At 42.7% G+C, this 27821-nt stretch overlaps 1 protein-coding gene and 1 long non-coding RNA gene across 2 annotated transcripts in view; one reads left to right on the top strand and one right to left on the bottom strand.

The window, feature by feature from the left end:
- Positions 1–2507: 2507 nt before the first annotated feature.
- Positions 2508–27821, bottom strand: part of LOC142769246 (uncharacterized) — a 35899-nt gene continuing 10585 nt past the window's right edge. Inside the window, exon 3 of the long non-coding RNA XR_012885725.1 lies at positions 2508–3123. This is a non-coding gene — a long non-coding RNA (uncharacterized LOC142769246). The remainder of the gene's footprint in view (positions 3124–27821) is intronic.
- Positions 23699–27821, top strand: part of LOC142769245 (uncharacterized) — an 86572-nt gene continuing 82449 nt past the window's right edge. The window contains exon 1 of the mRNA XM_075872329.1: positions 23699–24145. Within this exon, the coding sequence (XP_075728444.1) occupies positions 24068–24145 (78 nt within the window). The 5' untranslated portion in view covers positions 23699–24067. The remainder of the gene's footprint in view (positions 24146–27821) is intronic.

Below are 27821 nucleotides of genomic sequence, written 5' to 3'. Positions count from 1 at the left end.
TCTGCCCGTGCGACTATGGCATATAAAAGCACTGTTGTTCTTTTAACCGTTATCGAAAATTTCTCTCATGATCTCATTCTAGACGTGGATTTTCTAACCGCTCACTAGGCCTTTATGGACTGTTCAGCCATCTCTTTTGACATTAAGATACCTCTGATTCCTGATCCGACTGACCCAATTCAAAGGCGCTATTGCTGCATAGATTTGTTAAGCCTTCCGCACACGTCTGTTACACACGCCGACCCAATCTCCACGCCACCTGCAAGTGACGGTGATTACATGAATTCGTGATGCTTACACATGGCATTGCCGCACACGATTTCCTCAAGGTATCTGCCTAACTGAAACCAGTGCCCCACAAGCCCTTACTGTTGAGCCCTTCATCACTGTGAATGATTGCTGCAGCTAAGACCGTAGTATAACTACATCCCGTTCATGGGGCGTCCACCTTGAATGCGTGGTGCCGTCTGATCTCACTGCAGATGAAGCTGAAGCTCTCCGTCACGTTCTAGAGTCGTACCGTGACATTTGCGACTTCGCCAGAACGTTCTTCAGCTGAACGACTTTAGTTACTCATGACCTCAATAATGGCTATACGACTCCCACTCACTGACGTTCATACCGTGTTTCCGCGTACGAGCGTTCAGTAATACAAAAAAAGTAGAAAAGGTGCATGCATAAGACATTTTATGGCCCTCGTGCAGCCCTTGGGTTTCTACCGTCATCCTGGTCAAAAGGACAGATAGAACGTAGCGCTTTTGTGTAGATTATTGGCATCGCAACGAAATTACGAAGAAAGACGTTAACCCGTTGCCCAGAATCAACGACGCCTTAGACGGGCTTTATGATGATACTTATTTTTCTGCTATGGACCTTTTTTTCCGGCGATTCGCGGATAGCCGTCGACGACATGAACCGCGAAGAGACTGCATTCGTCACTCCTAACTGTCTATTACTTTAAGGTGATGTTTTTCGCTCTATGTAACGCACCGGCCATGGTGCACTTTCAAAAGAATGCTGCAGTGATTCTAGTGGTTTATTTGCTTATGTTGCCAGTACCAAACCTCCCGGCGTTGCTTCTTCTATCTCTCTTGCTCATGTTATCTATAGGACATTAATGTTCCATCGTCTGTTAGCACTTCTAGACGTTTTCTGTCGAACCGGACCTAAAATGAACTTTTAGAAATTTCACTTCACTCGTTGTCAAATAACCGTAAATGGCCATCTGATTGATATCGCTGGGGCATGCCTGGATCCCGATATAATTCGCGTCGTTACGCGTTTGCGAGTTCTGAATTTCATAAAGGGGGTTCGCAGTTCTCTATTGTTGTGCTCCTGTTTCTGACGCTTTGTTAAAGACTTCGCAACCATTGCGCGCCCACTCCCAAAGCTCCTGAAGAGGGACGCCCCGTTTTCCTGGGGCGCTGATCTAGCCTAACTTTTTCCCAGTTCACTTTTCTGCTTACAACACCGCCAATTTTAGCTCATTTTTATCCATCAGCTTCAACCAAGGTTCTCACTGACGCTAGTTGGCACTAAATAGGAGCAATGTTATTGAAACCCTAACGCGGACTTAGCTTATGCAAGCAGGCTGCTATCTACGTCAAAGCACGACTATTTATTCACGGAGAACCAGTGCCTCACTCTTTTGCGGACAGTCGCCAAGTTTCGTTCATACTTTTACGGGCGCCGATTTTATGTCGTCACCAATAACAACGTGCTCTGATGGCCGACCTATCTCCATAGATCCCAAAGGATGCCTCACTCGTTTTTCTCTACGTGTACACGAACACAAATGTGTCGCAACATATAAAACAGTGTGGTCGCATCAAGGTGCGGATTGTTTATCCCGCTACCCTGTGAAATAAGCCGCCCATACTGACACCATGGCAGATGTTTTTTTCTGTGTCGCAGCTACTCAACCTTGGGAACAGAGAATGCCGAGACATTTCTCTACAAGCTGTCATAGACAAGCTTGAGAGAGAGGTTGCTTCAAGACACGTCTCTACAATTGTTCCCAGTCAAAGACGGGATTCTCTACCAACGTTACCTATATTCATTTGACTCTAACTCGCTCCCCGTCAAACCAGCGAACCTGCATGCGAATGTCCTGAACATGAAGCACAGAAAGCAAAACTGTACAAAAATATATCATAGTTTCCAATTCTTTGTTAGTTATGTCTTCAAAAAACCTTTCATCAAAGCCATTGCCATCGAGGGATGGCAGTTAAGCCTTTAATGTGATGTCGAGCACTGTAGAAAAAAGCAGTAGGTGGAAGTGTAATAAATTATGAAGCAGCCAATTTACCATGATATAACTGGCAGGACCCGAATTTCCAGTCTTTGATTCCGGTTTCCTTTTCGTAATTTATTTGCTCGATTCATTCTGTAATACATTAAGAAGTAGTTATAAGCCCATATATGTAATCATGGCTGATGTGCTGGATGACCACATGCATGGTGAACACGTCATCACAATTTAAGCTGATAAAGCCAGAACCACCGTACTTTGTAAAGAAAATGTTTATTATATGTCTAATGATGTTGTGTATAAACTCAACAAGATTTTAGGAGTAATGTTTCAGACATCATATTCTTTGAGGTGTTCACCTTAGATCAGCACGATAAGTTCTGTGTTATGCAGTCAAATTAAACCAGTGTGCCCGAGTGTTCCTTACGTCAGTGAAATCTCCCCTGTGACAGCTATCTTACACAAGCGCCCTTGTTCTAATCATGACATGATGTTTTCGAAAGGTCCTTGCTTGGTATGGTAACAAGCGTTGAGAGTGATGACTATGCCATAGGTGAAATCGTAGCCTATGAGCACGGTTGTCTACAGCTATGGTGAACACGTCATTGATATTCATGCTGCTATAGCTAGAACAACCGTACTTTGTGAGAACAATATTTACTATATATCTCGTGATGCTGTTGATAAGCTCAAAATGATTTTCCAAATAATGTGTCAGCAGTCGAGTTCTATGAGGTCTTGACATAAGTTGTGCACGATAAGTTCTGTGGTATGCAGTCAAACTATCACACTCTTTATGACAATTGAGTACGTCGGTGAAGCCTTGCCTGGGACAGCTCCTTCAGCCGTGATCTTTGTTTTGCATGAGATATCTGAAAAATAAAGAAAACGTGGGCTGTGTGTGTCTTTTTGTGCCTAATAGCGTTTTAGACATAAGAAACAAAGTCACAATGCTTTTAATAAAGCGGGAGAAAAGTAGGAATGAAATTAGTGTCAAATTTAGAGTGGTAAAAACGTTGCACACCGAACGTAGCATCTGCAAGACACAGTTTTTTTGTAAGAGAACAAAATAATAAATGCTTATGACACAGACGTCGTCAAAATCGAAAAAATATGCATTATGAAATTCGAGGTCATCATCATCATCATCATCATCATCGTCATCTGCCTGACTACGTCCACTGCAGGACAAAGGCCTCTCCCATGTTCCGCCAGTTAACCCGGTCCTGTGCTTGCTGCTGCCAATTTATACCCGCAAAATTCTTAATCTCATCTGCCCACCCAACCTTCTGTCTCCCCCTAACCCGCTTCCCTTCTCTGGGAATCCAGCTAGTTACCCTTAATGACCAGCCGTTATCCTGTCTACGCGCTACATGCCCGGCCCATGTTCATTTCCTCTTCTTTATTTCAACTATGATATCCTTGACCCCCGTTTGTCCCCTAATCCACTCTGCTCTCTTCTTGTCTTTTAAGGTTACACCTACCATTTTTCTTTCCATTGCTCGCTGCGTCGTCCTCAATTTAAGCTGAACCCTCTTTGTATGTCTCCAAGTTTCTGCTCCGTAGCTAAGTACCGGCAAGATACAGCTGTTATATACCTTCCTCTTGAGGGATAGTTGCAATCTACCTGTCACAATTTGAGAGTGCTTGCCGAATGTGCTCAACCCCATTCTTATTCTTCTAGTTACTTTAATCTCGTGGTTCGACTCTGCGGTTATTACCTGCCCTAAGTAAACATAGTCTTTAACAACTTCAAGTGCACTATTACCTATCTCGAAGCGCTGCTCCTTTCCGAGGTTGTTGCACATTACTTTCCTTTTCTGCAGATTAATTTTAAGACCCACCTTTCTGCTCTCCTTGTCTAACTCCGTAATCATGAGTTGCAATTTGTCCCCTGAGTTACTCAGCAATGCAATGTCATCGGCGAAGCGCAGGTTACTAAGGTATTCTCCGTTAACTCTTATCCCTAACTGTTCCCATTCTAGGCTTCTGAAAACCTCCTGTGAGCACGCGGTAAATAGCATTGGGGAGATTGTGTCCCCCTGCCTTACACCCTTCTTGATTGGTATTCTGCTGCTTTCTTTATGAAGCACTATGGTAGCAGTTGACCCCCTGTAGATTTCTTCCAGAATGTTTAAATATACTTCATCTACGCCCTGATTCCGCAGTGTCTGCATGACGGCTGATATTTCTACTGAATCAAATGCCTTCTCGTAATCTATGAAGGCTATGTATAGTGGTTGGTCATCCTCTGAGCATTTCTCTATTACCAGATTGATAGTATGAATGTGGTCAATTGTTGAGTAGCCTGTTCGAAATCCTGCTTGTTCCTTTGGTTGATTGAATTCTAATGTTTTCTTTACTCTGTTAGCAATTACCTTTGTAAATAGCTTGTATACTACAGAGAGCAAGCTGATCGGCCTGTAATTCTTCAAGTCCTTTTCATCTCCTTTCTTATGTATTAAGATGATGTTAGCGTTCTTCCAAGACTCTGGTACTCTTCCCGCAAGGAGACACCTCGTAAACAGGGTAGCTAGTTTTTCTAACACAGTCTGTCCTCCATCTTTCAGCAGATCTGATGTTACCTGATCCTCACCAGCAGCTTTGCCTCTTTGCATGCTCTCCAAAGCTTTTCTGACTTCTTCTATCATGACTGGTGGGGTGTCATCTGGATACTGCTAGTTCTTATAGTATTAAGGTCTTGGTTGTCTTGGCTACTGTACAGATCTCTGTAAAACTCCTCCGCTATTTTAACCATCCTATCCATATTTGTAGTTATTTTGCCTTCTTTGTCCCTTAGTGCATACATCCGACTTTTGCCTATCCCAAGTTTCCTCTTCAATGCTTTGACACTTCCTCCGTTTTTCAGAGCGTGTTCAATTCTCTCCATGTTATACCTTCTTACATCGCATACTGACTGGATTCCCAGAGAAGAGAAGCGGTTTAGGGGGAGACAGAAGGTTAGGTGGGCAGATGAGATTAAGAAGTTTGCGGGTATAAATTGGCAGCAGCAAGCACAGGACCGGGTTAACTGGCGGAACATGGGAGAGGCCTTTGTCCTGCAGTGGACGTAGTCAGGCTGATGAGGATGATGATGACATCGCATACCTTACGTCTATTAATCAACTTCGAAAGCTCTGCCAGTTCTATATATTGTCTGTGGTACTTGACACTTTCATGATTTGGGGCTTCTTAATTAGGTTCTTCGTTTCCTGGGAAAGCTTGCCAGTATCCTGTCTAACTACCCTGCCTCCAACTTCCACTGCACACTCCGTAATGATACTCGTCAGATTATGATTCATTGTATCTACGCTAAGGTTGGTTTCCTCACTAAGAGCCGAGTACCTGTTCTGCAGCGACATTCTGAATTCCTGTACTTTTCCTCTCAGTGCTAGCTCTCTGATTGGCTTTTTGCGTATCAGTTTCTGTCGTTCCTTCTTCAAGTCTAGGCGAATTCGAGCCCGTACCATTCTATGGTCACTGCATCGTACCTTGCCAACCACTTCCACATCCTGCACGATTCCTGAGTGTGCACTCATTATAAAGTCTATATCGTTCTTATTTTCGCCATTGGGGCTCCTCCATGTCCACTTGCGTTTTTCTCGAATTCGGTAGAAGGTATTCAAAATCCGTAAATTATTGCGTTCTGCGAATTCTACTAGTAGCTCTCCTCTGGTGTTTCTAGTACCGATGTCATAATCTCCTACTGCCTGTTCTTCAGCCTGCTTCTTTCCTACCTTTGCATTAAAGTCGCCCATCACTATAGTATACTGTGTTTTTACCTTACTCATTGCCGCTTCCACGTCTTCATAGAAGCTTTCAACTGAAGCGTCATCATGGATGGATGTAGGCGCGTAAGCCTGTTCTACCTTCATCTTGTATCTTTTATTCAGTTTAATTACGATACCTACCACCCTTTCGTTAATGCTATAGTATTCCTCTATGCTGCCAGCTATGTTTCTGTGAATTAGGAACCCCACTCCCAGTTCTCTTCTGTCTGCCAAGCCCCGATAGCAAAAGTCGTGCCCATTCTGTAGCACCGTATAGGCCTCATCTGTCCTCCTAACCTTTATGAGCCCTATTATATCCCATTTAACACTTTCTAGCTCCTCGAATAGTACAGCTAGACTTCCCTCACTAGATAAGGTTCTAGCGTTAAACGTTGCAAGTTCAGGTTCCAATGGCGGCCTGTCCGGATCCAGAGATTCTTAGCACCCTCTGCTGCGTTGCAGATCTGACCGCCGCCGTGCTCAGTTGCTTCGCAGCTGCTGGGTACTGAGGGCCGCGAGGTATTTGACGTATGCATGTGGGAGGTAGTGGCCAGATACTGCACCAGGGTGGCCAATCCTGCTCTGGTGAGGGAGTGCGTTCCCAGATACTGCACCAGGGTGGCCAATCCTGCTCTGGTGAGGGAGTGCGTTCCCGGTGGTGGTTACCGGTGAGGCCGCACCCCAGGCCTCTTAATGCAGTTCCATCAACACGCGGATTTTTTTAATCCGGTTGGGAACTGCGCGGCACCGGGATTTGAACCACGGACCTCTTGCATGCGAGCCGGATGCTCTAACTACTACGCCATCGCCGCTTGCCGTATTATCATATTAGCGTTTCTCTTTAAATTCTTTCTAACTGCATACCTTCTAGTTGGTTTAAGCTATCGAAATACTTTTTTCACAAGAAGAAGCGGATTGTTATGTTCTAAAGGTAGGTTTCAGTGGTGTATCAGTCAAGTTTCTAGTTATTTTTATAAAAAATGTTTTAATGAATTGAGATTTCTGCTGATTACCCCCTTAATTAAGGGCCTAGAGAGTACGGAGTTGGGGCTCCGGTTAACCTATGGGGTGCTGTTTAATAATATATTAAGCGGACACAATTTAAATTCGTTTGTGAGGTGATGTTACCAAATTAATCTTTTTAGTGATTAGGATTGATTTTGGTCACAAAATAATTCCAGTACTATTACTCCTATCTTAAAGAAACTTGAGCAGCGACAGGTCTACAACTAGGGCTTTGCACTGTATCAGTTAGAAGTTTCCCGGTAGGTTATTACAAAAGTTATAAGCGATCGTAAGGGAAAAAAGAAACATGGTTCAAGATTTTGATCTGACGGGCGTACCTTTCTCCCGAGCAGTGAGCCACCCTCCTCCTCTGAGCGAGGGCGAGAGAAGACGCGGGCGCCACACGTTTATTAGCAGTTCTCGTTAAATTCTTTCTAACTCTGTATCTTCCGGTTACCTTAAGCTATCAAAATTATTTTTACAAGGAAAAAACCGGACTGTTGTGTTCTAAAAGAGGGTAATAGCTATTTTTCGGTGGCGTTTGTAGCTTCTTTTGAAAAATTTTTTAATGAAATGAGCACTTTGCTGATTACCACCTTAATTAAGGGCCTAGAGTGTATGAAGTTGGGCCACCTGGTAGCCTATGGGGTGCTGTTTATTATTATATTAAGCGGACAAAAGTTAAATGCGCTGACGAGGTGATATTACCAGTTTATTCTTTTTAGTGAATAGGCTTCATTTTGATTGCGGAATAACTTTGGAACTATTTAACCTAGCCTGATCAGCGTCAGGTCTACCCTAAGGACTTTCAACTTTGTAAGTAAGAAGTTTCCCGGTAGAATATTAACGAAGCTACAGGCGATCGTAAAAAAACACATGGTCCGGCTGTTGTTGTTTTCACAGATTCACACTGTTTTCCGCTCCTAAAATTTGAAGTTTTCGTTTGTAATAACAGTATTTGTAGCGGATGAACTCCTTGTAACTTCAAGAACAAATAGACACCTCTCTGATCCTCCTAGAACTAAATTTGCTAAAGTTATAGGTATATATGTGCAGAGCTCACTTACCCGTGCTGCTGACGCAGCCGCTCCCGTCCTCCCAGCTGCTATAATTCGAGGTAATAATACTCTACTAGGTAATAATACATGGTACACGTCAGTAGAAATTAGATATACCCTTGGTTTTTCTCCAGTTGCAAAGGCGAGTAAATATGCCGCGAGGGTGGTGCCAATGTCGCCTATTGTTCGAATAAACAGTCTAAGTGTAATACCAACGTCATATGGAGAGCTCATGCGTGATTGGGAGACATATTTGTTCTCATCCACGAAGTGGCAGCGTGCACTACAGATTCGTCCGTGTCATCTTTCTATAGCGCAGACGCGCACTGCAGATACAACACAGCAGAACTGCTTGGCCGTTCGTTTTGTAGGGGCGAAGCTCCTCTTTGCCTTACCTTGTCATGCGTCACGCGTAATTGGGAAGAGAAGAGATGAGAAAGAAAATAAGGCAGTATCTCAAAAACTATAATGGACGGTGCCGTCTCTTGAAGTACACCCAGACTGCATTTGATTTAAGATATATTAGATGGCGCCGTACTGCTACTCTCCCATCGACTGCTGCGTGGGCTGTGCTAAGGTACGTGGAGAAGGAATGGCTCTCTCAATCTGCTGGATTACCGCCTTACGCGGTAATCCAGCAGAAGTTGCTGGGGCATGGACCAAGCATAGTGGCGGGCACCTTAAAGACACTCATGCTCAGTTTTCTTGGCTGGCGTCTCGTCGGCGTTACGCACGTCCCGTCGGCATTATCGAACGCGATCGGACGCAAGGAAACATGCACGGATGGACTGAGCGGAGGGGCGGGGGGACAAACGAACGCTCCGCCCCACTCATCATCATTCCCTCTGTAAATATGCTGTGACTTTTTTTATGAGTGGCTCCAAATTACCACCCAAAGCGGCAGCCAATACGGTACTAATGGCTCAGTGAATTACCACCATCGTATGGACGCTTCCATCTGTGATTGGAAGACGAATCTGTACTCATGCATGAAGCGTCTGCTTGCACTGCAATACGTCCGTGCCACGCAAGAGATTACCTGCACTTTCAATAAGTGCCAAATTTACAGTGATAGTTTCACCGGACTTGCTGGTAATTGAGCGGTAAACGTTTGAACTTCCCACACTCGTTTGAGGTGCGCGGGCGTTGTGCTGTAAAGTGTGCCTTGTATGCCTTCCGGGTTGTCTCCAGGTGTAGTGGGAAAAACGAGTAGCGTCGCTGAAACCACTCACAGGTCGAACATGTGCTTGAACTGCAGCATGAGACGTGCCGTAAATAGTCGACTGTGTGCCCAGTGGATTAAATACATGTATTCCGGTCAACACACAAATTTCAGTATACTTCAATAATAACTGAATGCACCTGGCTCACCGAGTCTTCGCAATGTGAAATGATTACATACTTCAAGTAGCATCGCGACATGTACAGTCACTAGGGACAATGGTCATGTTAGGGATTCTCGTTTAAAAGTTTACACTAGTGTCTCAACTGGAAAGAACAAATCCTCCCGCTCGAAACGTCGTCAGCAAACGGTAATTGTCGGCGTCCCAGCCTTGCCGATGCGAAGATTGCCAATCCTGCGCGCTATATGGCTTCTGTCCTTGGCCTCCGAAGAAAATGCATGGGAACAAATAGCGCCTTCTTTCAATCGTGCTCACATGCACAGCGGAACACAGCAGAACTGCTTGGCCGTTCATTCTCGCTTTACGTTTTCTTTACGGCCGGCTCCATCTCACCGACCACAGCTGCAGCCGATACGGTACTCGAGGTATTTCGACTGTTTGGAACTCCGTGCGAAGGTTTCGCCTTCTGCCACTGCGTGCCTCATGGCTTGCGGGAATAGCGAACACACACACTGTTCTAACCACCTTTGATGATGTACTGAGAAAAGTTTACGGAAGACGCATGGTTTTTCCGGTGAACCTCCGGAGCTTTTCACGCGCATAATTATTCACTCCTTTGTTATGATGTGATAATTTTTTGAGTAACCGTGCTATTGGATTGGAGCTTGCGAAAAACTGCTTGCCCCTATTTATTAATAAGGGCAAGCAGTTATTTAATAATTTGAAAGAAACAGTACATTTATTGAATGCTACTGCTTTTCTTTTCTTTTCTTAACTAGTGCAATGGATTGCAAGCAGGACAGGCGTGTGGTGCCAATTGCACTTGCTGCTACTACATCCGTTGTCCCATCATCTTGTGCTGCGTGGCAGACCACTCCAAACTGCCGCATTGCCTTGTGCGGCCGGCTAATAGACAAGGATAGGACATTCACGCAGTTCACTGCTCCGACATGTATGTTTGCTAATGTTATGTTGTGGCAAATCTGAGAGCTTATCGGCATGTTAGCCAGCTGCTTTTTCGAGTGCACTATACGGCACAACTTGATATTGTGAATAAAGAAACACTTCACAGACTACAAAAGGTGCTATCATTGCTCTTATAACTTTTCATGCGCGCCAGTTGTTCGCCACCTGAGCAGGAAGCTTGAAAAACGCGAGTGCCTGAAAAATAAACTTAAGAGCTGAGGGTAAAGACCTCAGATGTGGAGTATGAACAATGCTAACGGGCATTGTTGCTTTTCACTGAGACCTAACAAACCGACACAAGACATGTCATAAGTATACACGGGCTTTTTTTGTTAACAAAAATATCGCTTTCTGATACCGTTTAAATTTACTATACCACGCCATTTGAAATCGACCACCAGTGATAGATGCTCTGAATAGGCTTATTTTGAACACGCAAAATGAGTATCATAGCATGGAATAAAATACAACATTCAAGAAACTAGGGTAGCAAGTTATACACACAACATTTCGCGACATGCATATCCTGTCAAATTGCGATTGCATATCCTGTACAACGTGTTTTCCATGCTACGCTCATGTTGCACTCACGGTTGTTTCGCCAGCGGGGTATACTCTAAAGTTCGTGCGTCGTGGTGTGATCGTATGACAAACGTAAGTGACAAGCACCACAAAGACGAAGGCTGTCCTTCAATTTACGCGGTATCTTCACTTTTAAGCCAACCTCCTACATGGAAAGAAATTCAAGCCAATAAAGGAAAACGAAGTATAGCTCACGAAGGCACAGAATAAAATAAAAAAAGCATCATCCAATTTTTTTCTTGTGCCAATTGCCGAGGCAGACTGCACCATCCGCGTTCACGTACACTGATTCTAAATGAAACACAAGTTGTTTCATTGTACATACAGGCATCGGTCTCAAGCCACTTCATCACTGAATCAAATGCTAGAATCGATGATTCAGCCACTGATTTTCCTTTGGTTGTTAATATGCTTATAAAGAAACTACTGTCGAGCTTCCTACTCGTGGCAGTACTTTGTCGAGTGAAAACCGCTGACCTAGTGTCACAACAGAGCTTCTGGTAAGGTTTGTAAGGCAGTGGCACCAACCTAAATATAATGTGTGTTAAAGCCAACGAGTCGAATATGCAAGTTAAACGCTCATTGACGAGGCAGTTCATTAAATACACGTCATTTAGTCATGGGGGCATATGCGCCCCGCGCACCTCATAGCATTACGGGAAAGACATCGCAAAGAATGTCCCATTTGAAAATCCCGAAAGTGTCATTCGCGTTAGTCATCTGGTATGTTATGGGTTTTTACAAGACAAATTATTTTGTGAGTTTTACATAAAAATGGAAAATTGGCAGGCTATTGGTGTGAGCGCGGTTAGTACAGTGTGCTGGTCTTTGAGTGACCTTCATTTTATTGCTTTAGTGAATATTGACAATCTTGAGCCTGAGTGCTAACAAGTAATGAGGGTGAGATAAGGCTGAGTTTGAAAACAAGCGTGAAGATGTGTTGCAATGACTAAGAAAATATTAATCAACAAAATAGCGTAAATGGGGATGCAATGCAAATAGCTTCTCAGGACATTGCTGACGAGATGTGACTACAATCGCCAAAATTTTGACCATTTCGAGCTGCGGGTCATGTACTATTGAATAAAAAACAATTATTTCATTGAAAACGTTTCGAAGGACAGTCAGTTTGTTGATTCGGTAATCTAATGAGCGAACGTGCGTGAAAAACACAAACATAGGACGAGCTTCACTTCGAGTTCCCCCTTAAAATTTTTTTGTGAGTGCGCGCTTTTGTTGTTCGTGCTTTCCTATACATTTCTTGCGTAATTTTGCTCCTAATGAAATGTTTGTCTCACAGTTTTGAATTTATAAAAATAAAAAAGTAAATGGTATCATACGGTACGGAGGACTTTCTTTCAAGTCGACGACAACGCAATCAACGTCATAATCAGTGCGAGATGCAAAATAATTCTTTAAAAAAGAATAAGTTGTGTTTAACATATAAACCAGTTTCTAAAACCATGACCGTCTAACAAGTATTCTGTTCAAGAAATGTGATTAGATTAGCAATCAAATGTTCCCCATGATGACATGGTGTACGGCACAATGTGAGAGGCCTGCCAATCGAATATTTAGAATAGTAACCTAATTAAGATTCAAAAGTTGCTGGCTGCATTCCAATCACTCCATATCAAGTCATTTTACAATGACCGCAAAAGCAAAACCATAAATGAAGCTACAGCTACTGGTCCTTTTTGTTCAACACAGTTTTCATGCATATTCATTGTCAAAAGTACTACCAGCTGTTTACAGGACTGTTTTCGCAATGCGGCTTTGCAATATTTAGGTCAGAAACTGTTCCCAAGAGAATATCAGTTGTCTTTGTATTTCAATCACTGCATTTCCTAAAGAACTTTGTAAGGAAGAGCCAAAACGAATTTCTTAACAACCTGGACGTGGGGAAGTACTAACAACCTGGACGTGGGGACGTACGTTCCCCATGATTCAAACATGTTGAAGGTCTCAGTAGAAACTTGTGCTCGCGTGATTGGCCCTCCGGCTGCAACGGGATGGTCGACGTCTCTCACGACGCAGCCAATGGCGCGCGTGTTCGAACACAACCCTAAGATTGACTTAGGTAGATAGATAGATATGTGGGGTTGAACGTCCCAAAACCACCATATGATTATGAGAGACGCCGTAGTGGAGGGCTTCGGAAATTTCGACCACCTGGGGTTCTTTAACGTGCACCCAAATCTGAGCACATGGGCCTACAACATTTCCGCCTCCATCGAAAATGCAGCCACCGCAGTCGGGATAAGATTGACGTAACTGATAGTAAATTGTATAGATACCGCTCGTGGCACCAATGCCAAACAGTTTTTCGTTTCTCCTAGCCATAGGCAGCTTTCACTCTCAAGTTTCTAATGTCAGTCTTTATTAGCTGGACAACATCACGTTGTAAAAAAACACCTGGTCAATACGCGCACATTACAACCGGTGTTGAGAAAAGGTGCATGAAGCCGAAGGGGAAACGCAAGAACAATCAACGCCAACATAAATTTACAAATTAAATGTCATGTTCTGGCGTAATACGTTATCAAGTGCATTACAAGGATGAAGACATAGCTAACAAGCCAGCGTGGTTTTGTAGGATTATGACGGCTGCTCTTTATAGAGTAAACTTAGAATACAAGCAATGCTACTTTCAGGTCTTAGCATACTGCAGTAACCTTGTTCGCGCCACGGTACATCATGGGAAACCATTCACTAGGGACAAATTTGTCGCCGTATTTTTGAGTTCTTAGTGTGAATAACGGCCTAAAACATGGTGGGCATGTTTTGAAAGGCGCAACGCGATAGCCGGATTGCGACCACTAATTTGCCTCCAGGACTGTGCTTTCTTAAACACATCTCAACTTTTCCGCAAGAAAATGAGAGTTGTGGGCGTAGCATCGGCCGCTTAAAGCTTCATAACAATGCAACCAGGAGCTAATGCCCTTTCACAGTAATTTGTCATATTACCAATTAGTAAAGATTGCATTATGTCTTCTTCACACATTACGCTCTTCTGCATACTTTATTGATGCGGTTGTTGACGTTGACCGTAAATCATGTGTTATGTTCTTGATATAGAGGGGTATTTATTCTATTTACTTTTTGTACATTTTAGAGCAGTCGATGCATTGTACACTTCCCATTTGTAGAATAACGGATGTGTTAACGGGACTCATCACTATAAATCAAGCTGGCATTCGATTTTGATTCATATTTTCAAGCTAGGAAACATGGTTTGGTTTGAACCTATAAGCTGTAGTTCGATTCTACTTTGTAAACACTAAGAACAGATTTAGCATAATTCGGGACTGTCATGTTATGTTGATAAGATAACCAGCTTTGTTGTTTCTAGGTAAACATAGTAGGGTAAATTTCACTTTTTTAGTAAACATAGGAGGTATTGTAAACGTAATACTACATTTCATTTCATGACATCAAGAAAGAAATATAGCAACAAAAAATTGTTTTTTATTCTTGCTTTTCATTATTCATACCAGTCTCACTTTGTCACGCTTTTGTTGCAAAACACACACTGATGCCTGTGGCGTTCCCATCTTACGTCAAAGATATGAACTAACTTCGACATTGCGGTGTTGCTTATCACTTGAGCACTACATTAGTGCAATGAGTGGTAACGTTTAATCACGTTGACATGCATCATTTTCCTAGATTACTATCGGGTAAGGCAAACAGAATGCGAGCGATATTCAGAAGTAGATAACTTTCTATTTCAACTTCATCTAGTGGCTGAGCACCACTCACTGAAACATGCTATCTCGTTTTGCACAATTTACGCGGGGTGCAAATATGGCTGTGTTCCAATTATTAGACAGCACGTAGACAGTCAACGTAGACTGCTTATAGGACAGCAACAAGCCCGTGCTCTCTGAGAATAGGAACACTTGGGCACGGCTTTTACGCGACGATGTACCACCTCGCGTCGAGAAGAAAAGCAAAAATAAACAAACGTAATAGTTGTATTTTCTGGCTTTTCTCGTGTTTCAATAACAAAAAACCGTACTCACATTGAGCGTCTGGAAAAGTGTCTGCTTGTGTGCAGACAACCATACCGGCGAGATTTGATCTATCTGAGCAATTGGCTGAGCCGCCTTTTTGCTTAGACAGCAAAGTAGCCTGCATTGTATTTGTCTACGGTGTGGTCTTCTCGGAGCTGTCTATTTTGCGCTGGCTTTTTTACGCTGGCTATTTGGCCGGCTACGTAAGAATCGGAATGGGGCTTAATATGCACGCCATCCACTTAGCTTTCTATTTAGCCGTCTACGGTGAGTATTGGAACACTTCTATATACGTGTTTCTGCAATTAGAAATTATGATGATGATGATAGTAATGGTGATGATGTGTGGCCGTTGCTTGTGCAAGCAATGGAACAAGGGATAAGGACAATGGCTATGGTGTGTGGCTGTATAACGACTTTAAAGTTCTGCGCACTATGTCAGGTGAAACATATAAGTATTAAAATAATGGTTGATGCGTAGTGTGTGTAGTGAAAATGAATGGCAAGTCTTCACGGTAATGAAACTATTGTGGAGATATGTGGCATTAGCACAAGCGTTTCATCGACGACCTTGATACGCATGACCAAGAGGCAGATGTTAGGATATATCACATAGAAACTGCGCACGTCTTTTAAAATGCGACCTATAATTCGTGCTTGAAAAGTGTGTTCACAACGATGGGAATATGTGTATAAAATGGTATTTGCTGTCTGCCGGGTCATTTCAAGCATACTTTTCTAAAAAATTCCAATTCTTCACATTGGAGAAGCATTGCGCTACTCGTAAGAACAAATAACACACATGATCGAACTATTAGTTCACCCTAAAATGCTAGTTCACCCACTAAACTAAAATATTAGTTCACCCAAAAAATTTTATTGGCTCTTGCTTTAGACACACCCAAGGTGTACTTTGTAAGCCCCCGTGCCGTCTTCATGAACCCGCCGGTTAAGGTTCAAGCCTCGAGCTTTTTGGATTCAGCTTGGATGCAACTTAGCCCCGCTGCGGTGGTCTAGTGGCTAAGATACTCAGCTGCTGACCCGCAGGTCGCGGGATTGAATCCCAGCTGCGGTGGCTGCATTTCCGATGAAGGCGGAAATGTTGTAGGACCGTGTGCTCAGATTTGGGTGCACGTTAAAGAACCCCAGGTGGTCAAAATTTCCGGAGCCTTCCACTACAGCGTCTCTCATAATCATATGGTGGTTGTGGGACGTTAAACTCCACATTTCAATCAATTTTAGGCAACTTAGAGAGCCAGCACTGCTAGAATTTCTTGAGCTAAATTGGCTGCTTTTCGTGTTCGTCTGAACGAAACTCGTCGTTCGGAGGACAACATTTGTGAAACACTTGATTATGAAATTCTTTGCATTAAAATGTTGTTTTCAAAAAGTTTCTGTTAGCTCGCTAGAAATACTTAGGCGATATACAATTTTTTCTGTGTTCATTTTTCTCAATTGACTATGTGTGCGTGTCTTTATTTGGAACACTTCATGTGTACTGTTCAAGTGCAGGTGTTCAACCGGATACACACGCCTCCAACAATTTTAACTATCTAGTAAGCTTTGGCATGCATTGGAAAATAAATTTTTTCAACTGGAACCGTTGATTCGAAGATGATGGTCATGCATATAATGTATGTGTACTGCGAATGACGAGACCTGTACTAAATATTTAGTTTTATTGAACGAATTCTACAATTAATGCTCTTTGAAACTTATTGAAATATCTCATATGCTGGAAATGTGCACTATAATCAACCGCCTTACTTAAAAACAAAATATAGTAAATGTACTGTAATTTTCACGTGCGTAATATGCACTCATTTCAGAGGTTCAGAGCTACACTGCCAAAGATTTTGTAGTTATGCTGCTTTGAAACCTACATATATTATGAATTGGGACATCATAAACAAAAAAGTAGAAACAAAAGCTGGAATTGTGACAATTAAATATCCTCACAGTGAAGGTGATGACTTTAGCGCAGTTCTGCGGGAAGACTGTCAGATATGGTCCGCCCATGTGAGCACCCGTAATCGCAAGAAACGTCGATACTTAACGTTGCATTGGATGCATGCAGCGACAAGAGTTTCCCCGCGTTGCTAATATAGAATGTAAAGGCATGCTGTGTAGATAAAAATTGCGGGCCCTTAAGCTTTGCCTTTAAGAGAGCAAAACGACAGCAATATCTTTTCCGTAGTGCATACTTCACCCGTTTAGTGCATGCTTTTTTATTCTATTGTATTGGAAACACCTTTTTATTTCCGCAGGAGAATGTTAATCAATTAGTTTAAATTGTAGATTTTATATTGTAATCAATGAAGATGAAAGTGGCTTTTTTCAGTGAAGCTTTCGCATATTGCTGCAACCTGTATAAAGAGTAGGATGCTTTATACCGTGAAAATTTATGTGCATGGAATTGTTTCGAATTTATTATGTACCCACAACGTAGTCCTAAGGAAATACGCGCTGTATTTCTGCATACCTCATGACCACTTTTATGAAGTTACCGTCAAAACATTTTTTTTTACAGTCAGGAGCAACACTAAAGGTACAAATAGACACAGTATCACTGCCTTCTGTATTCAACGCTTGATCGTTTCTCTCTAACCAAGTGCCGACTACATTCAGCCTTTTTTTGTTGTTGTAAGCGAGCGGCCAGCAGCTAAAACCAGCGTATAAATATCACGGAGGCCATGTTTTGTATTTGCTGAATGTTTCGAGGCCATACTTTTCTGATATTTCTGGAACTCCGTGAGTGGCCTTTCAGTATATACACTCACTGTCGGATGTCAAGTGTGGTGGTTTACATGTACCATTGCTTTTTGCGACAGTACGTTGAATAAGCAGCTCTTGGAAACGAAAGAGAAAAGTAAAGCAATACAGCTGAGACAAAAACCACCACAACTGAAACGCCACCAGCTATAGCGGCAATGGCAAACCAGGTCTGTATATTGGCAGGTGAATGGTCTACTTGAACACGACTTCGGTGAATATGCGTGCCACGCATACATTCGAACAAGCTACAGGGTACCGATTACAGCGTCAGAAGTGGCTTTATCCCATTTTGGCTTCACTTTCTAGGCACTCGTGCTGTATCCCTTAGGGGCAGTTCTAATTACCTTATCCTCTTTGACACTCCCCCGCTTATGTACACCCTGCACGTGGTCTGACGCCAAATCCTGCTTGCATTTTTTAGTGTGTGCTACCAGATAATACGTCGGCGTAAAGCAAGAAATAACGAATGGCGAAGCATTCAATTTAGAACTAAGTAGTGCGCATGAAAAAAAAATCAGAGAAACATATTAGCTGAGATGAGCCAGCGCTTAAAATTACCTGCTTGCCTTACTTCGTATTCAGTTTGAATTTCAAGCTGTTGAACTAGGTGCTTCGCCTTTACCTCTGCACAGTGTTTTTTTCCTAAAAAACATTTGTCATAATGATAACAAAAAAAAATCAGCAAGCTGTTTACCAACATGGCACCTGTGACCTGTTAGGCGGCTTGTTTTCGGGTGGCAGTTCCACTGAACGTTTAAAATGAGTGCTAAAAAAGGACTTATTCTAGGTGTTTGTTATGTAAATGTTATACGGTTAAAATAGAACAAATGTATTGCACATATATATTTTTTATTGTTTAAAAAAATTAAGAGTGCTGTATATATTAGAGTAAACTTTGTTAGGCCGATAATGGTGTAAAAAAGCTGGGTTTCACATTTACGCCTTTTTAAATGGTTGAACACTCTTTTCACCACTTGTAGACCCTAAGAAAAGGGTGTGGGGTAAAAAGTGTGTTATGCCGTTTGTGAAGGTGTTAACCCATGTTTGCAGTAAGAATTATTCACTTTACGTCCCAAAGCCATCGCACAATTGTGAAAAATGCAGTACTGAGGGACTGCCGAAATTTAGACTACCCGGGGTTCTTTAACGTGCACGTTAGTCTAAGTACACAGGTCTCGAACAAGTTCGCCTCCACCAAAAATGTGGCCGCCGTGAACGGCAGGGATTCAACCCTACAACATGCGGGTCTGCAGTTGAGCATTATAAGCATCAGACCACCGGAACAGGCCGTGCATGTGCAAGAATTCAGCTGCATCCATGCTTGCATAACAAAAGCCTGCACAGAGGGCAACGTGCCGGTTGTACTGCCTTTTCTATTATTACGATGCCATAGATATCCCAAACAAGGAAATGATCAAGACATTGGCACATTTTCGGGACACTCTAAAACAATCGAGAAAATTTAATTGAAAATAACTTTTTTCGCACTGTATATGATTTGACATTGCTTTACCACTTCATATCGTCCACAATAAATGTCAATCAATGGACGCACTACTGCCACGATCTACAGACAGCACGAACTCCTGTGTAGAAGCTATTGAGAAAAAAAAAGCTTAAGTTTATTACAAAAACCCTTGCTCGGTCAAACGCCGCTCGAGCGCAAGTCGTTTTGACAAGCTTCTCGAAGACGAGACGTGCTTCGTCGAAAAGGTAAACCTGCACTGCCTTCTGCAACCACATGGGAGCATAGAGAATTGATTATTCAGGGCAACAAATAAAGGCCCGATAATGTCACGATCATTGCACGCAGATTCTTTGAGAAGAGGAGAAGGCCACGAAAGATGTTACGAGAGGAGGGAGAGGGAGTGACAACTGCGTACATGCTGTATGCGTAGCACTACGCCTGGCGTGCGTATACGTTCGGTGCCACTTGCAAACCCCGTGCCCTCATTCCAACCAAGACCACGACAGTGCATGCTTGGGACCTCTGGTCCTCGCTACGCGGGGAAAGAAATGGTTCAGCGCTTCGCTGTGAATTTTTTCTACATTAGCATTCTCTCACTCTTATTCTTCCAACAAAGTGTGCAAATGCGCACCTCATGCATTCGCCTTTGAACGAGTTCTGCCATGACTCACCGGGGCTTATTCGCCGTGTGATGATGCGTTTTAGTGATTTTGTCATCTTGTGCGTTACTTTCTGTGAGCACCTTGCAAGTTTAACGTCCCTGTTGTGTGATTCGTTACCTCAGATTCCACCTATGCGTTGTCTTCCAACTGTACTGCAGCTCCAAGCGAAACGGTCTAACTCTTTGAAGAAAGGTTCCTTTGTTTCAATGAAACAAGCAGCTCCCACCTCTCATGTTCTTCTGTTCAAGTACTGCTGTGATGCTGCAAGTTCCAGGCAAGTGACCGCTTATTTGTTTAATTGTGTATTGCAGGGAGCTTCGAGACCCACTTTTCTCGCTCGATGACAGCCGAGGGGCTGAAGTTTGCCACGAGCTGCGTAAACACACATAGTTAGGTATTTAAATCTTGAGAATGTACTCTTGTACTATTGCGATGTGGGTACTTTATACAACAAGCAGGGTATTTTTTGGCATACAGGAATTTTTAAACGCCAGAGAACCAATGGCGAAGAACACGCCGTCACGCAAATTGTTTATTCTCCCATTTTTTACGTATTTAAGCATAAGTGGTCATTACACAATGCGTCATTTTTGCGTCATTTGTTGCCTCGCTAAAAAGTTTGTGCTGTGGGCATGACGAAGACTATTTAAACCAATCATACACAGCTAACGACTATTTCAAAAGTAAGCAACGAGGCATTGTTTAACCTTATAATCGCCAACAATTTTTTTCTTTAAAGGGAAGTTTTGTTTACACTGTTCGTATTGGCGTACTTATGCAGGTGCCTGGGGGCCCCATAATAAAAGTTATCACATATACAATGTGTACAAACAATGTAGTACTGCCCTAACCCCAAAAATTATACATTTTGAAGGAAGCGGTTGAGAAGTTGTTATTAAGGTAAACACAGTAGCGCAACAGTAGCCATATCTTTATCATTTGCATGCTCCTGAAACAGCCTTCAGACTATGAGCAAGCAAGGGAAATCATAATGCACACAAGCCTTGATATATACAAACTAGTGTAATACCTAATAAGAAGAACATAACAGCAAACATTCATTGTGAAATTATTGTGGTGCCCCCCACTATTGGAATCGGCATACAACACTAAGCAAAATGTGCTTTCACGGAGGAAAATAAATGATTACTGTAGATTGATAAAGTAGGGGTTGCCAAATGGATGTTTTAGTGTTTGGAACCTATAGCCCCGTTCAACGTAGATGTACCTTTGTGGAAGCTTGGTACATCTGCATGCCATCGACTAACATTCACGATAAATGTATTGAAATAAACATTACGGTATCTGTAGTTGTTAACCACCAAAGTATAATCAGAGAAAGAGGCGTGAAAGCAAGATGAGCGTCGCATAGTGGACGCGGAATTCGGGCTATGAATGCGAGCTTATACCAAAGTGCGAGCACGTCGATGAAGCTTGTCAAGAGAGGAGGGTAAGGGTAAGAAGACAAGTATGAACAAACCACAATTACCGGCTTTTCAAGTTCTGACACCACCAACGTTCTGACGCCACCAACGTGCACTCGAAGTGCTTAAGTTCTCTCCTCCCCCCCCCCCCCCCAATTTGTCGTAAACTTGAAAGGGGGACAAGCCGCCAGCGGATTGCACACGAAGGTGGAATACAAAAACGGCGGTCACACTGTCCACTTGTGGGAAGAGAGGGTGCGTGGGAGGTATTGTTGACAATGATGGCATTGCTCTTTTACGTTCGCTTTACTCTGCTGAGATGGTGCTTTTTCCTAATTCCGCCGTGTATGTATTGTTTTTTTTCTCCTAGGTTTTTTCAGTTATAGTTTACTATTTCCAACGTTCCTCCCCCGTCATCTTTTCTTTTGTTGTTGTTGTTGTTGTTGTTGTTGTTGTCGTTGTTGTTGTTGTTGTTGTTGTCGTCGTCGTCGTCGTCGTCGTCATTGTTGTTGTTGTTGTTGTTGTTGTCGTCGTTGTTCATAATTTTCTTCTGACCCCTTCCCGTCTGTCTCGACAAGCTATCAAAAGACACCGAAAATATGTGAATAATATTACGCTTTGAAAAAGACGGCGCTTCCGCTGAAACGTCGGCTTAATAAGCAGTTGTTATGTGAAAGCGCATCTACATTCTTACTTATAACCTTGCGGCAACCAAAGTTATGCTTGTTTATATTAGTAGGTGGCTCCACGAACATTTTTGCGGAGCCACCTCACGTTGTGTACCGCAGGAATAAAAAGCTGGAGGACATTCTTGTCAGAGCAAGAACAAACCCCTCCGAAATTCAATCAGGGTGCCATCCCCGCGGAAGGTATGCACCATGATTGAAGCACCCTGATTGAAGGTATGCCCACAGATAATCACAACACGTGAGTCAAAATCGAACTTTTCGGACTTCAAATCATGCATAACTGAAAGCCTTATCTGTGCCTCCAGTAATGTATATGCGTGTTACAATGCAACATCCGCAGGCAAGAGTATATAGCCCAAACAGACACGTCATTTTGACTGCATGCGGTTAAATAATCACCCGTATACCACGCCACTTCCCTGCTCAAGTTACCTTTGTCTCGACGTCTGCGCCAGCCAAACCAAAGTTTTCAAAATATCGGTGTAACTCTTTTAAACAGTCCGGTTTCTCAAATAGGTGCGAGCGTGAACAGCGTGAGGCATATTTTATTTTCAAATTCAGGACATTAGTACCCGGTATCAACGAGGATTCCGGAAGACTCTCCTGCCTCCAGGAGATAAGCGAGGAGGAAACTGGCAACATTCATAACTGCAGACCATGCTTGTTTTCTGACTGACTCATACGTGTACAGTGTCTTTTCTTTTTTCTTTCTTTTTTTCCACGTTCACGTACAAAGTGAAGTGTTTACGCTCACCTACAACTTGAAGGCCGATGAAGGGAAACGAGCGAAGATAAAAGGTAAAGAGCCGACCGACCCATTAAGGGCACACTCTTCCCTTACGCGCAGCGGTGCGGGCCCTTTCCGCCACAACAGTGGCAATCTTGGTTGGCCCCACACACGTCGAGAACTCGCCAGCACACTATGAGAACCAAATATGGACCCACACAGATTTTTGGGTGTGCAGAGTCGCGTTTTGTGCACAGCATTTGCAGTTTTTTTTTTCACTCTTGCAAACATCTCTTTCAAGGCGAGATGGACGCGGCAGCAACCAAGTTTGAACATCTACGTTAGTCCAACTCACCCTGTGACGAAGAAGGTCACGTTGTGTTAAATCACACACACACACACACACACACACACACACACACACACACACACACACACACACACATATATATATATATATATATATATATATATATATATATATATATATATACTAGCCTCTTAAGAGATGGACTTACCAAAACATTTTTTCTGTTATTTCCCTTTGCAGCTTTGTTAATATCGTGTCTCGTGCCTACCAATTCGAGGTTCTGTGAGAGCCAATATACCAGGTGGCACACACCCTTCCAACACCCTCCTAGAAAGTTGTTTAGGTATAAAAACACCCTAACACCCTGATGTTCAATTTGCAGGACACAATTCATGTAGGGTGTTCAGCTAAAACCCTTTCAGAAAGGTGTACACGTCTAATGGGTTGCGAAAGGTGGAACAAATTATAGTTCGAGGCCTATTGCGACAGTCTTCAACAACCGCCTGACGATTAAAGCAAGTCAAGGTGAGGAAGGAACAAATAAATAAAACAAAAAGTAATCAAACAACTGTTTTCAAAAGTTTTTCTTTTATTGGTTACCAAAAATTAGTAGATTACAGTATTAGAGATTTAGTCTTTGATATGTGGTTAAGTGGCCAATTTTCTTTGTTTGGTTTCAGAAACAGCGAGCACATGCAGGCAGTTTGGTAATATAGGCCATCTGTTTCGGGGGCGTTGCCAGGCAATATGCTATCATAACATGAGTTTAGTTCGGCGTGTTTTTGAGCTCAGCGCATTACCATATAAACGAGGCGACGTCGCTCACTTTTATGTGGTGGTCTCGTGCGCAGCTTCAGTAGTATACTTCTTTAGTGCTGTTTACAGGTGTAAGAATTTCGTGCTCAGCTAGCACACAGAATATGCAGATAGCCGCTCCTGTGGCTACCGACTGAATTCTTTGGCGCATGGCTGGCGTGCCTTTCCCTTTGGTTACTGTGAACGTGACAAACTAAGCAACGAGATGCTGTACTGTACGGCTGTCAAAGCTATATTTTCAAAACCACTGTCCTGCAACGATGATTTTCAACGACTGGGCAACGTAAGTTTTCGAACTATTATGCTATTGTTTTCGGGAACAGTTTTCTCACTATTGCCTCTGTGAAGGTTCTTGTGCATATCGCAAGTCTGTCATTTGGCTAATAAATCAACCTTGCTTACAGTCTTTGATTTTTTTATTCACTTTCTATCTCGTATGCGATCAGCGAGACACAAGGTGCACGCAATAAAACTGCGTAATAATAAAGACACGTAACACGTCTGCAATGAAAAAAAAATTCAAATTTCGCGCCATGTTGCGCAAATGCGCGGCGTCACTTCGGCTTCTAATTGTGGCGTAATCTTTTATTTTTTTTTAGTCTTTGCCGTTAGTTGTCCCCTTATAACGCAGATAGCGACAGTGGCAACGGGCCGCCGAGTACTGCATCAATGGGCTTCTACAGAAATTACGCTACCAGTTTACATATATAGCTTGGGTGGTCTCTCTGGCGACATGCCAATTTACACGCTTAAGGCTGCAAAAAAAAAATACTGTGTAGGAAATAAAAATACCAGATCTGTAACTTCAGAGAGTTTATTGCTTCGGAAGTTATTACGAGCCTAAAGTCGAACAAAGCCGCTCTATGAACGGAAAACAAGAAAAAAAAAATTGAGAAGAAGAAGCAGAGACGGTGAACACATACGTGGAACACGGAGTTTCGTTTCTGTGTTTATTCTCTCTGCTTCTGCCTCTCAAATGTTTTGCCTTTTGTAGTGGTTGTCTTCAAATATAAGTACGCACCGCTATTCGACTTTCTCGCCCTACTCTCAGGCGCTACTCTAAAGTGATGTATGCTTATATGCTCGCCGAAATATCTGATACACTCATATTTCATACCTTAAAATAGAGTGCCAGGTGGTCGATAAGTGCATGGTGCAGCATTAAGTTGACAAAAGCGCATGCGCGGCCGTTACGCCGATGGTTTCATGCAGACTGAGTTAAGGAACGTATTATGTCCGTGTGCCGCATGTTCATTCGCACTTGACCTGTATTGTCCAAGAATATTAATATGCCACAAGGGGCAGCGTCCACCACTGTGACGTAACAAACACCTGGCTTCTTCTTTCAGATGTTCGGAATACACGCAATACAATATGTTCTTTTTTTGTTTTTACGTCGCTCGCGATGCTTTAGAGGGTTAATATCAATTTTTCAGTATTTTGGTTTAATACACAAAAAAATCAAGGAATGAGTACAAACGCTGCACACAAAGGTCTCAGATTGCATAATACAAAAATGGTGAGAGCTTTCACTGTTTTACTTCCAAGCCTGAAAGATCCCAATGAAAGTGGTGTTTCTGTATCTGCTTTCCTCAATGACTTTTTCCAAGTGAGTAAAGCTAAAGTGATGTGCATTACAAACGTATAGCTTTTTTTTACATCTCAGTTATGTTTAAGCCGACACTTAAGCCATGTTTTGCTGTATTGTACATCCAGATGTGATATACCTATTGCCGCAGAAAGCTAGACCAAAACATTTGTCACCCATTCGCTCATTTTCTGATAAATTTTAAAGGCCAGAAGACTCAAAATTGAAGGGCCCATAAGCGTCAACTTAATAGATTAACGCGATAGTGATATTTGGTTCCCACTGCGTAGTTTGAACACTTAGTGTACGAAAGATTTTTGAACGGCCTATGCAACCACTAAGTGGCCTTAAGGGTGCAGTAGCGTGTGTGGCTTCTGCAGTGGGCTACTGGCTTCAAACAGCGAAGTCATTATCCTAATCTTCCGTTTTGACGCATGATGGCAATGTCCACGTGAGCTGCATTTTAATAGAGCAATGTTTCATCAAGTATTGAGAAGCATCTATACAAGAAGTGTGTATTTTAAAGCACGAAAGTTGCTTTATCTGCATTTCCGACCAGTGGACGTTATTTCACTATATGCGCCAGCAGAGGCGTGCTAGTATGGTGGAACAACCACTCGTCTCACAGATGACTCGGGTTCAATCCCCACTCAAACTCAGCTTTCTCATTATTATTCTATTTGCATCTTTTTCAACTTTCTAGTCACGCAAAAATGCTTTTTTGCTCTCGGGCTATGATGCTGACACGGACACTAAGGTCGACGCCGGAATTGAAGTGAAATGATATTTTACAGCGAAAGCTGTTCAGAGATCAAAACTTGGGTAATGCGCGGCACTGTAGTTGTTCGGCACCGCCGCCACCGGTGTTCGTAACTAATATCATAAAACTAAAAAAAAAACACTAGGCCTGCGCGGAAGGCCCAGCTCAGTCAGAGCGAAAGTTACAAGAGTGGCCTCTCAGAGCCTTTCGAAACACTCAGTCGGTAACTACTGCAAACACAATTGCTTGATACCCACTAGAGCAATAATAATATATTTTGGGTAGTAGGCCGGCATTTGCTATGCCATTTTTCGTCAATCTGCTCAGAAGCATCATAACGGCTTAACACTTGCAAGGATTGTTTATCCTGTTACTATGAGTAATAAAGAGTTCTAGAACAGCAAACGAACAACCAGTGGTCGCACAATGCGGATAGCGTAGCGAGTTGGTCGGCCAATGCTCCAACCCCTTACAAAGGTTTGTTCTTGTTCCCCCATTACCTGTGGTGCACACGCACTTCAGCCATTATTCCCCATCGTCATCAACCACTGCATGAACAATTGGCGCAACATCACTTGCAAGTGTTTAGTGGATACCAGGCTTCTCAGAATAATGACGAAAAGTAATATAGCGAATGCAAGCCTACTGCCCAAAAGTTTTATTATTAATGCCCTAGTAGGTATCAGGCAAGTATGCTTGCAGTAGTTAACCAATGCACGTTTTGAAAAAGCTCTCAAAGGCGCCGTTCTTCTAGCTTTCGCTGTGACTGCGCTGCGCCTTCCGCGCAGACCTGGTGCTTTTTTCTTAAGACGTTCCTTAGACGTTACACCGTGGTAGAATAGTTTTCTTTCACACTGATTGCCTGTGTTCAACTCAGGCTTCTGCCCTAATATTGTGTACTCCAAAGGCGTGTTAGCTGCAGCGAATATATGGTAATAGCGGAAATATCGCCCAGAAGTTCACCTTTTGTTGCCATACCATAAGGGCTTACAGTATACAATTTCGGTGTAACATCTTGGTGCTGTATGTACTATAAATGATATCACGTTGAACAGCCTTCAGTCACCAACATGTACAGCTGTACGAAATGTGTCAAAAATGATGTTCGTGTATTTATAAATTTATGGTACATTTTGTAAGATGAAATTGTATAATATTTGATAACACACACAAAAAAACTCGAGTTAGATATAGAACACGTTGTGCCAGCAAAGCGGTGTCACCAGTGCTCAACATTTTTATGCATTTGGCACTGAGTGACAAAACCACAACTACAGCACACCTATTTAAATGGTGAGCATTGTAGACAAGAACTTGTGAGTGGAAGTGAAGGCACCCTAGATAGTGCTTCGGATATGTTCTTCATGAAAACGGGCAGGCAAAGGTTAAACACTGCATCAGGGGCCCTTTAGAGACAGCCCGCATTGAAAGTAGTAGGTGCAGACTTCGTTGGCTTAAGCGCCACTTTGCTATGGTTAATTGACCAGGAATTATTTTTACAGGCCCAAATTTTGTGGGAAGTAAAAACTTCTATAGAGATTTTGTACCATCATACGATTTACATGACTGTGCCAGTGGGTGACATTTTCTCTGTGATTACCCGCTATTACG

This window comes from Rhipicephalus microplus, chromosome 8 (genome assembly GCF_043290135.1).
Source record: "Rhipicephalus microplus isolate Deutch F79 chromosome 8, USDA_Rmic, whole genome shotgun sequence".
Lineage (NCBI taxonomy): Eukaryota > Metazoa > Arthropoda > Arachnida > Ixodida > Ixodidae > Rhipicephalus > Rhipicephalus microplus.
This window is presented reverse-complemented; position numbering and strand designations above follow the sequence as displayed.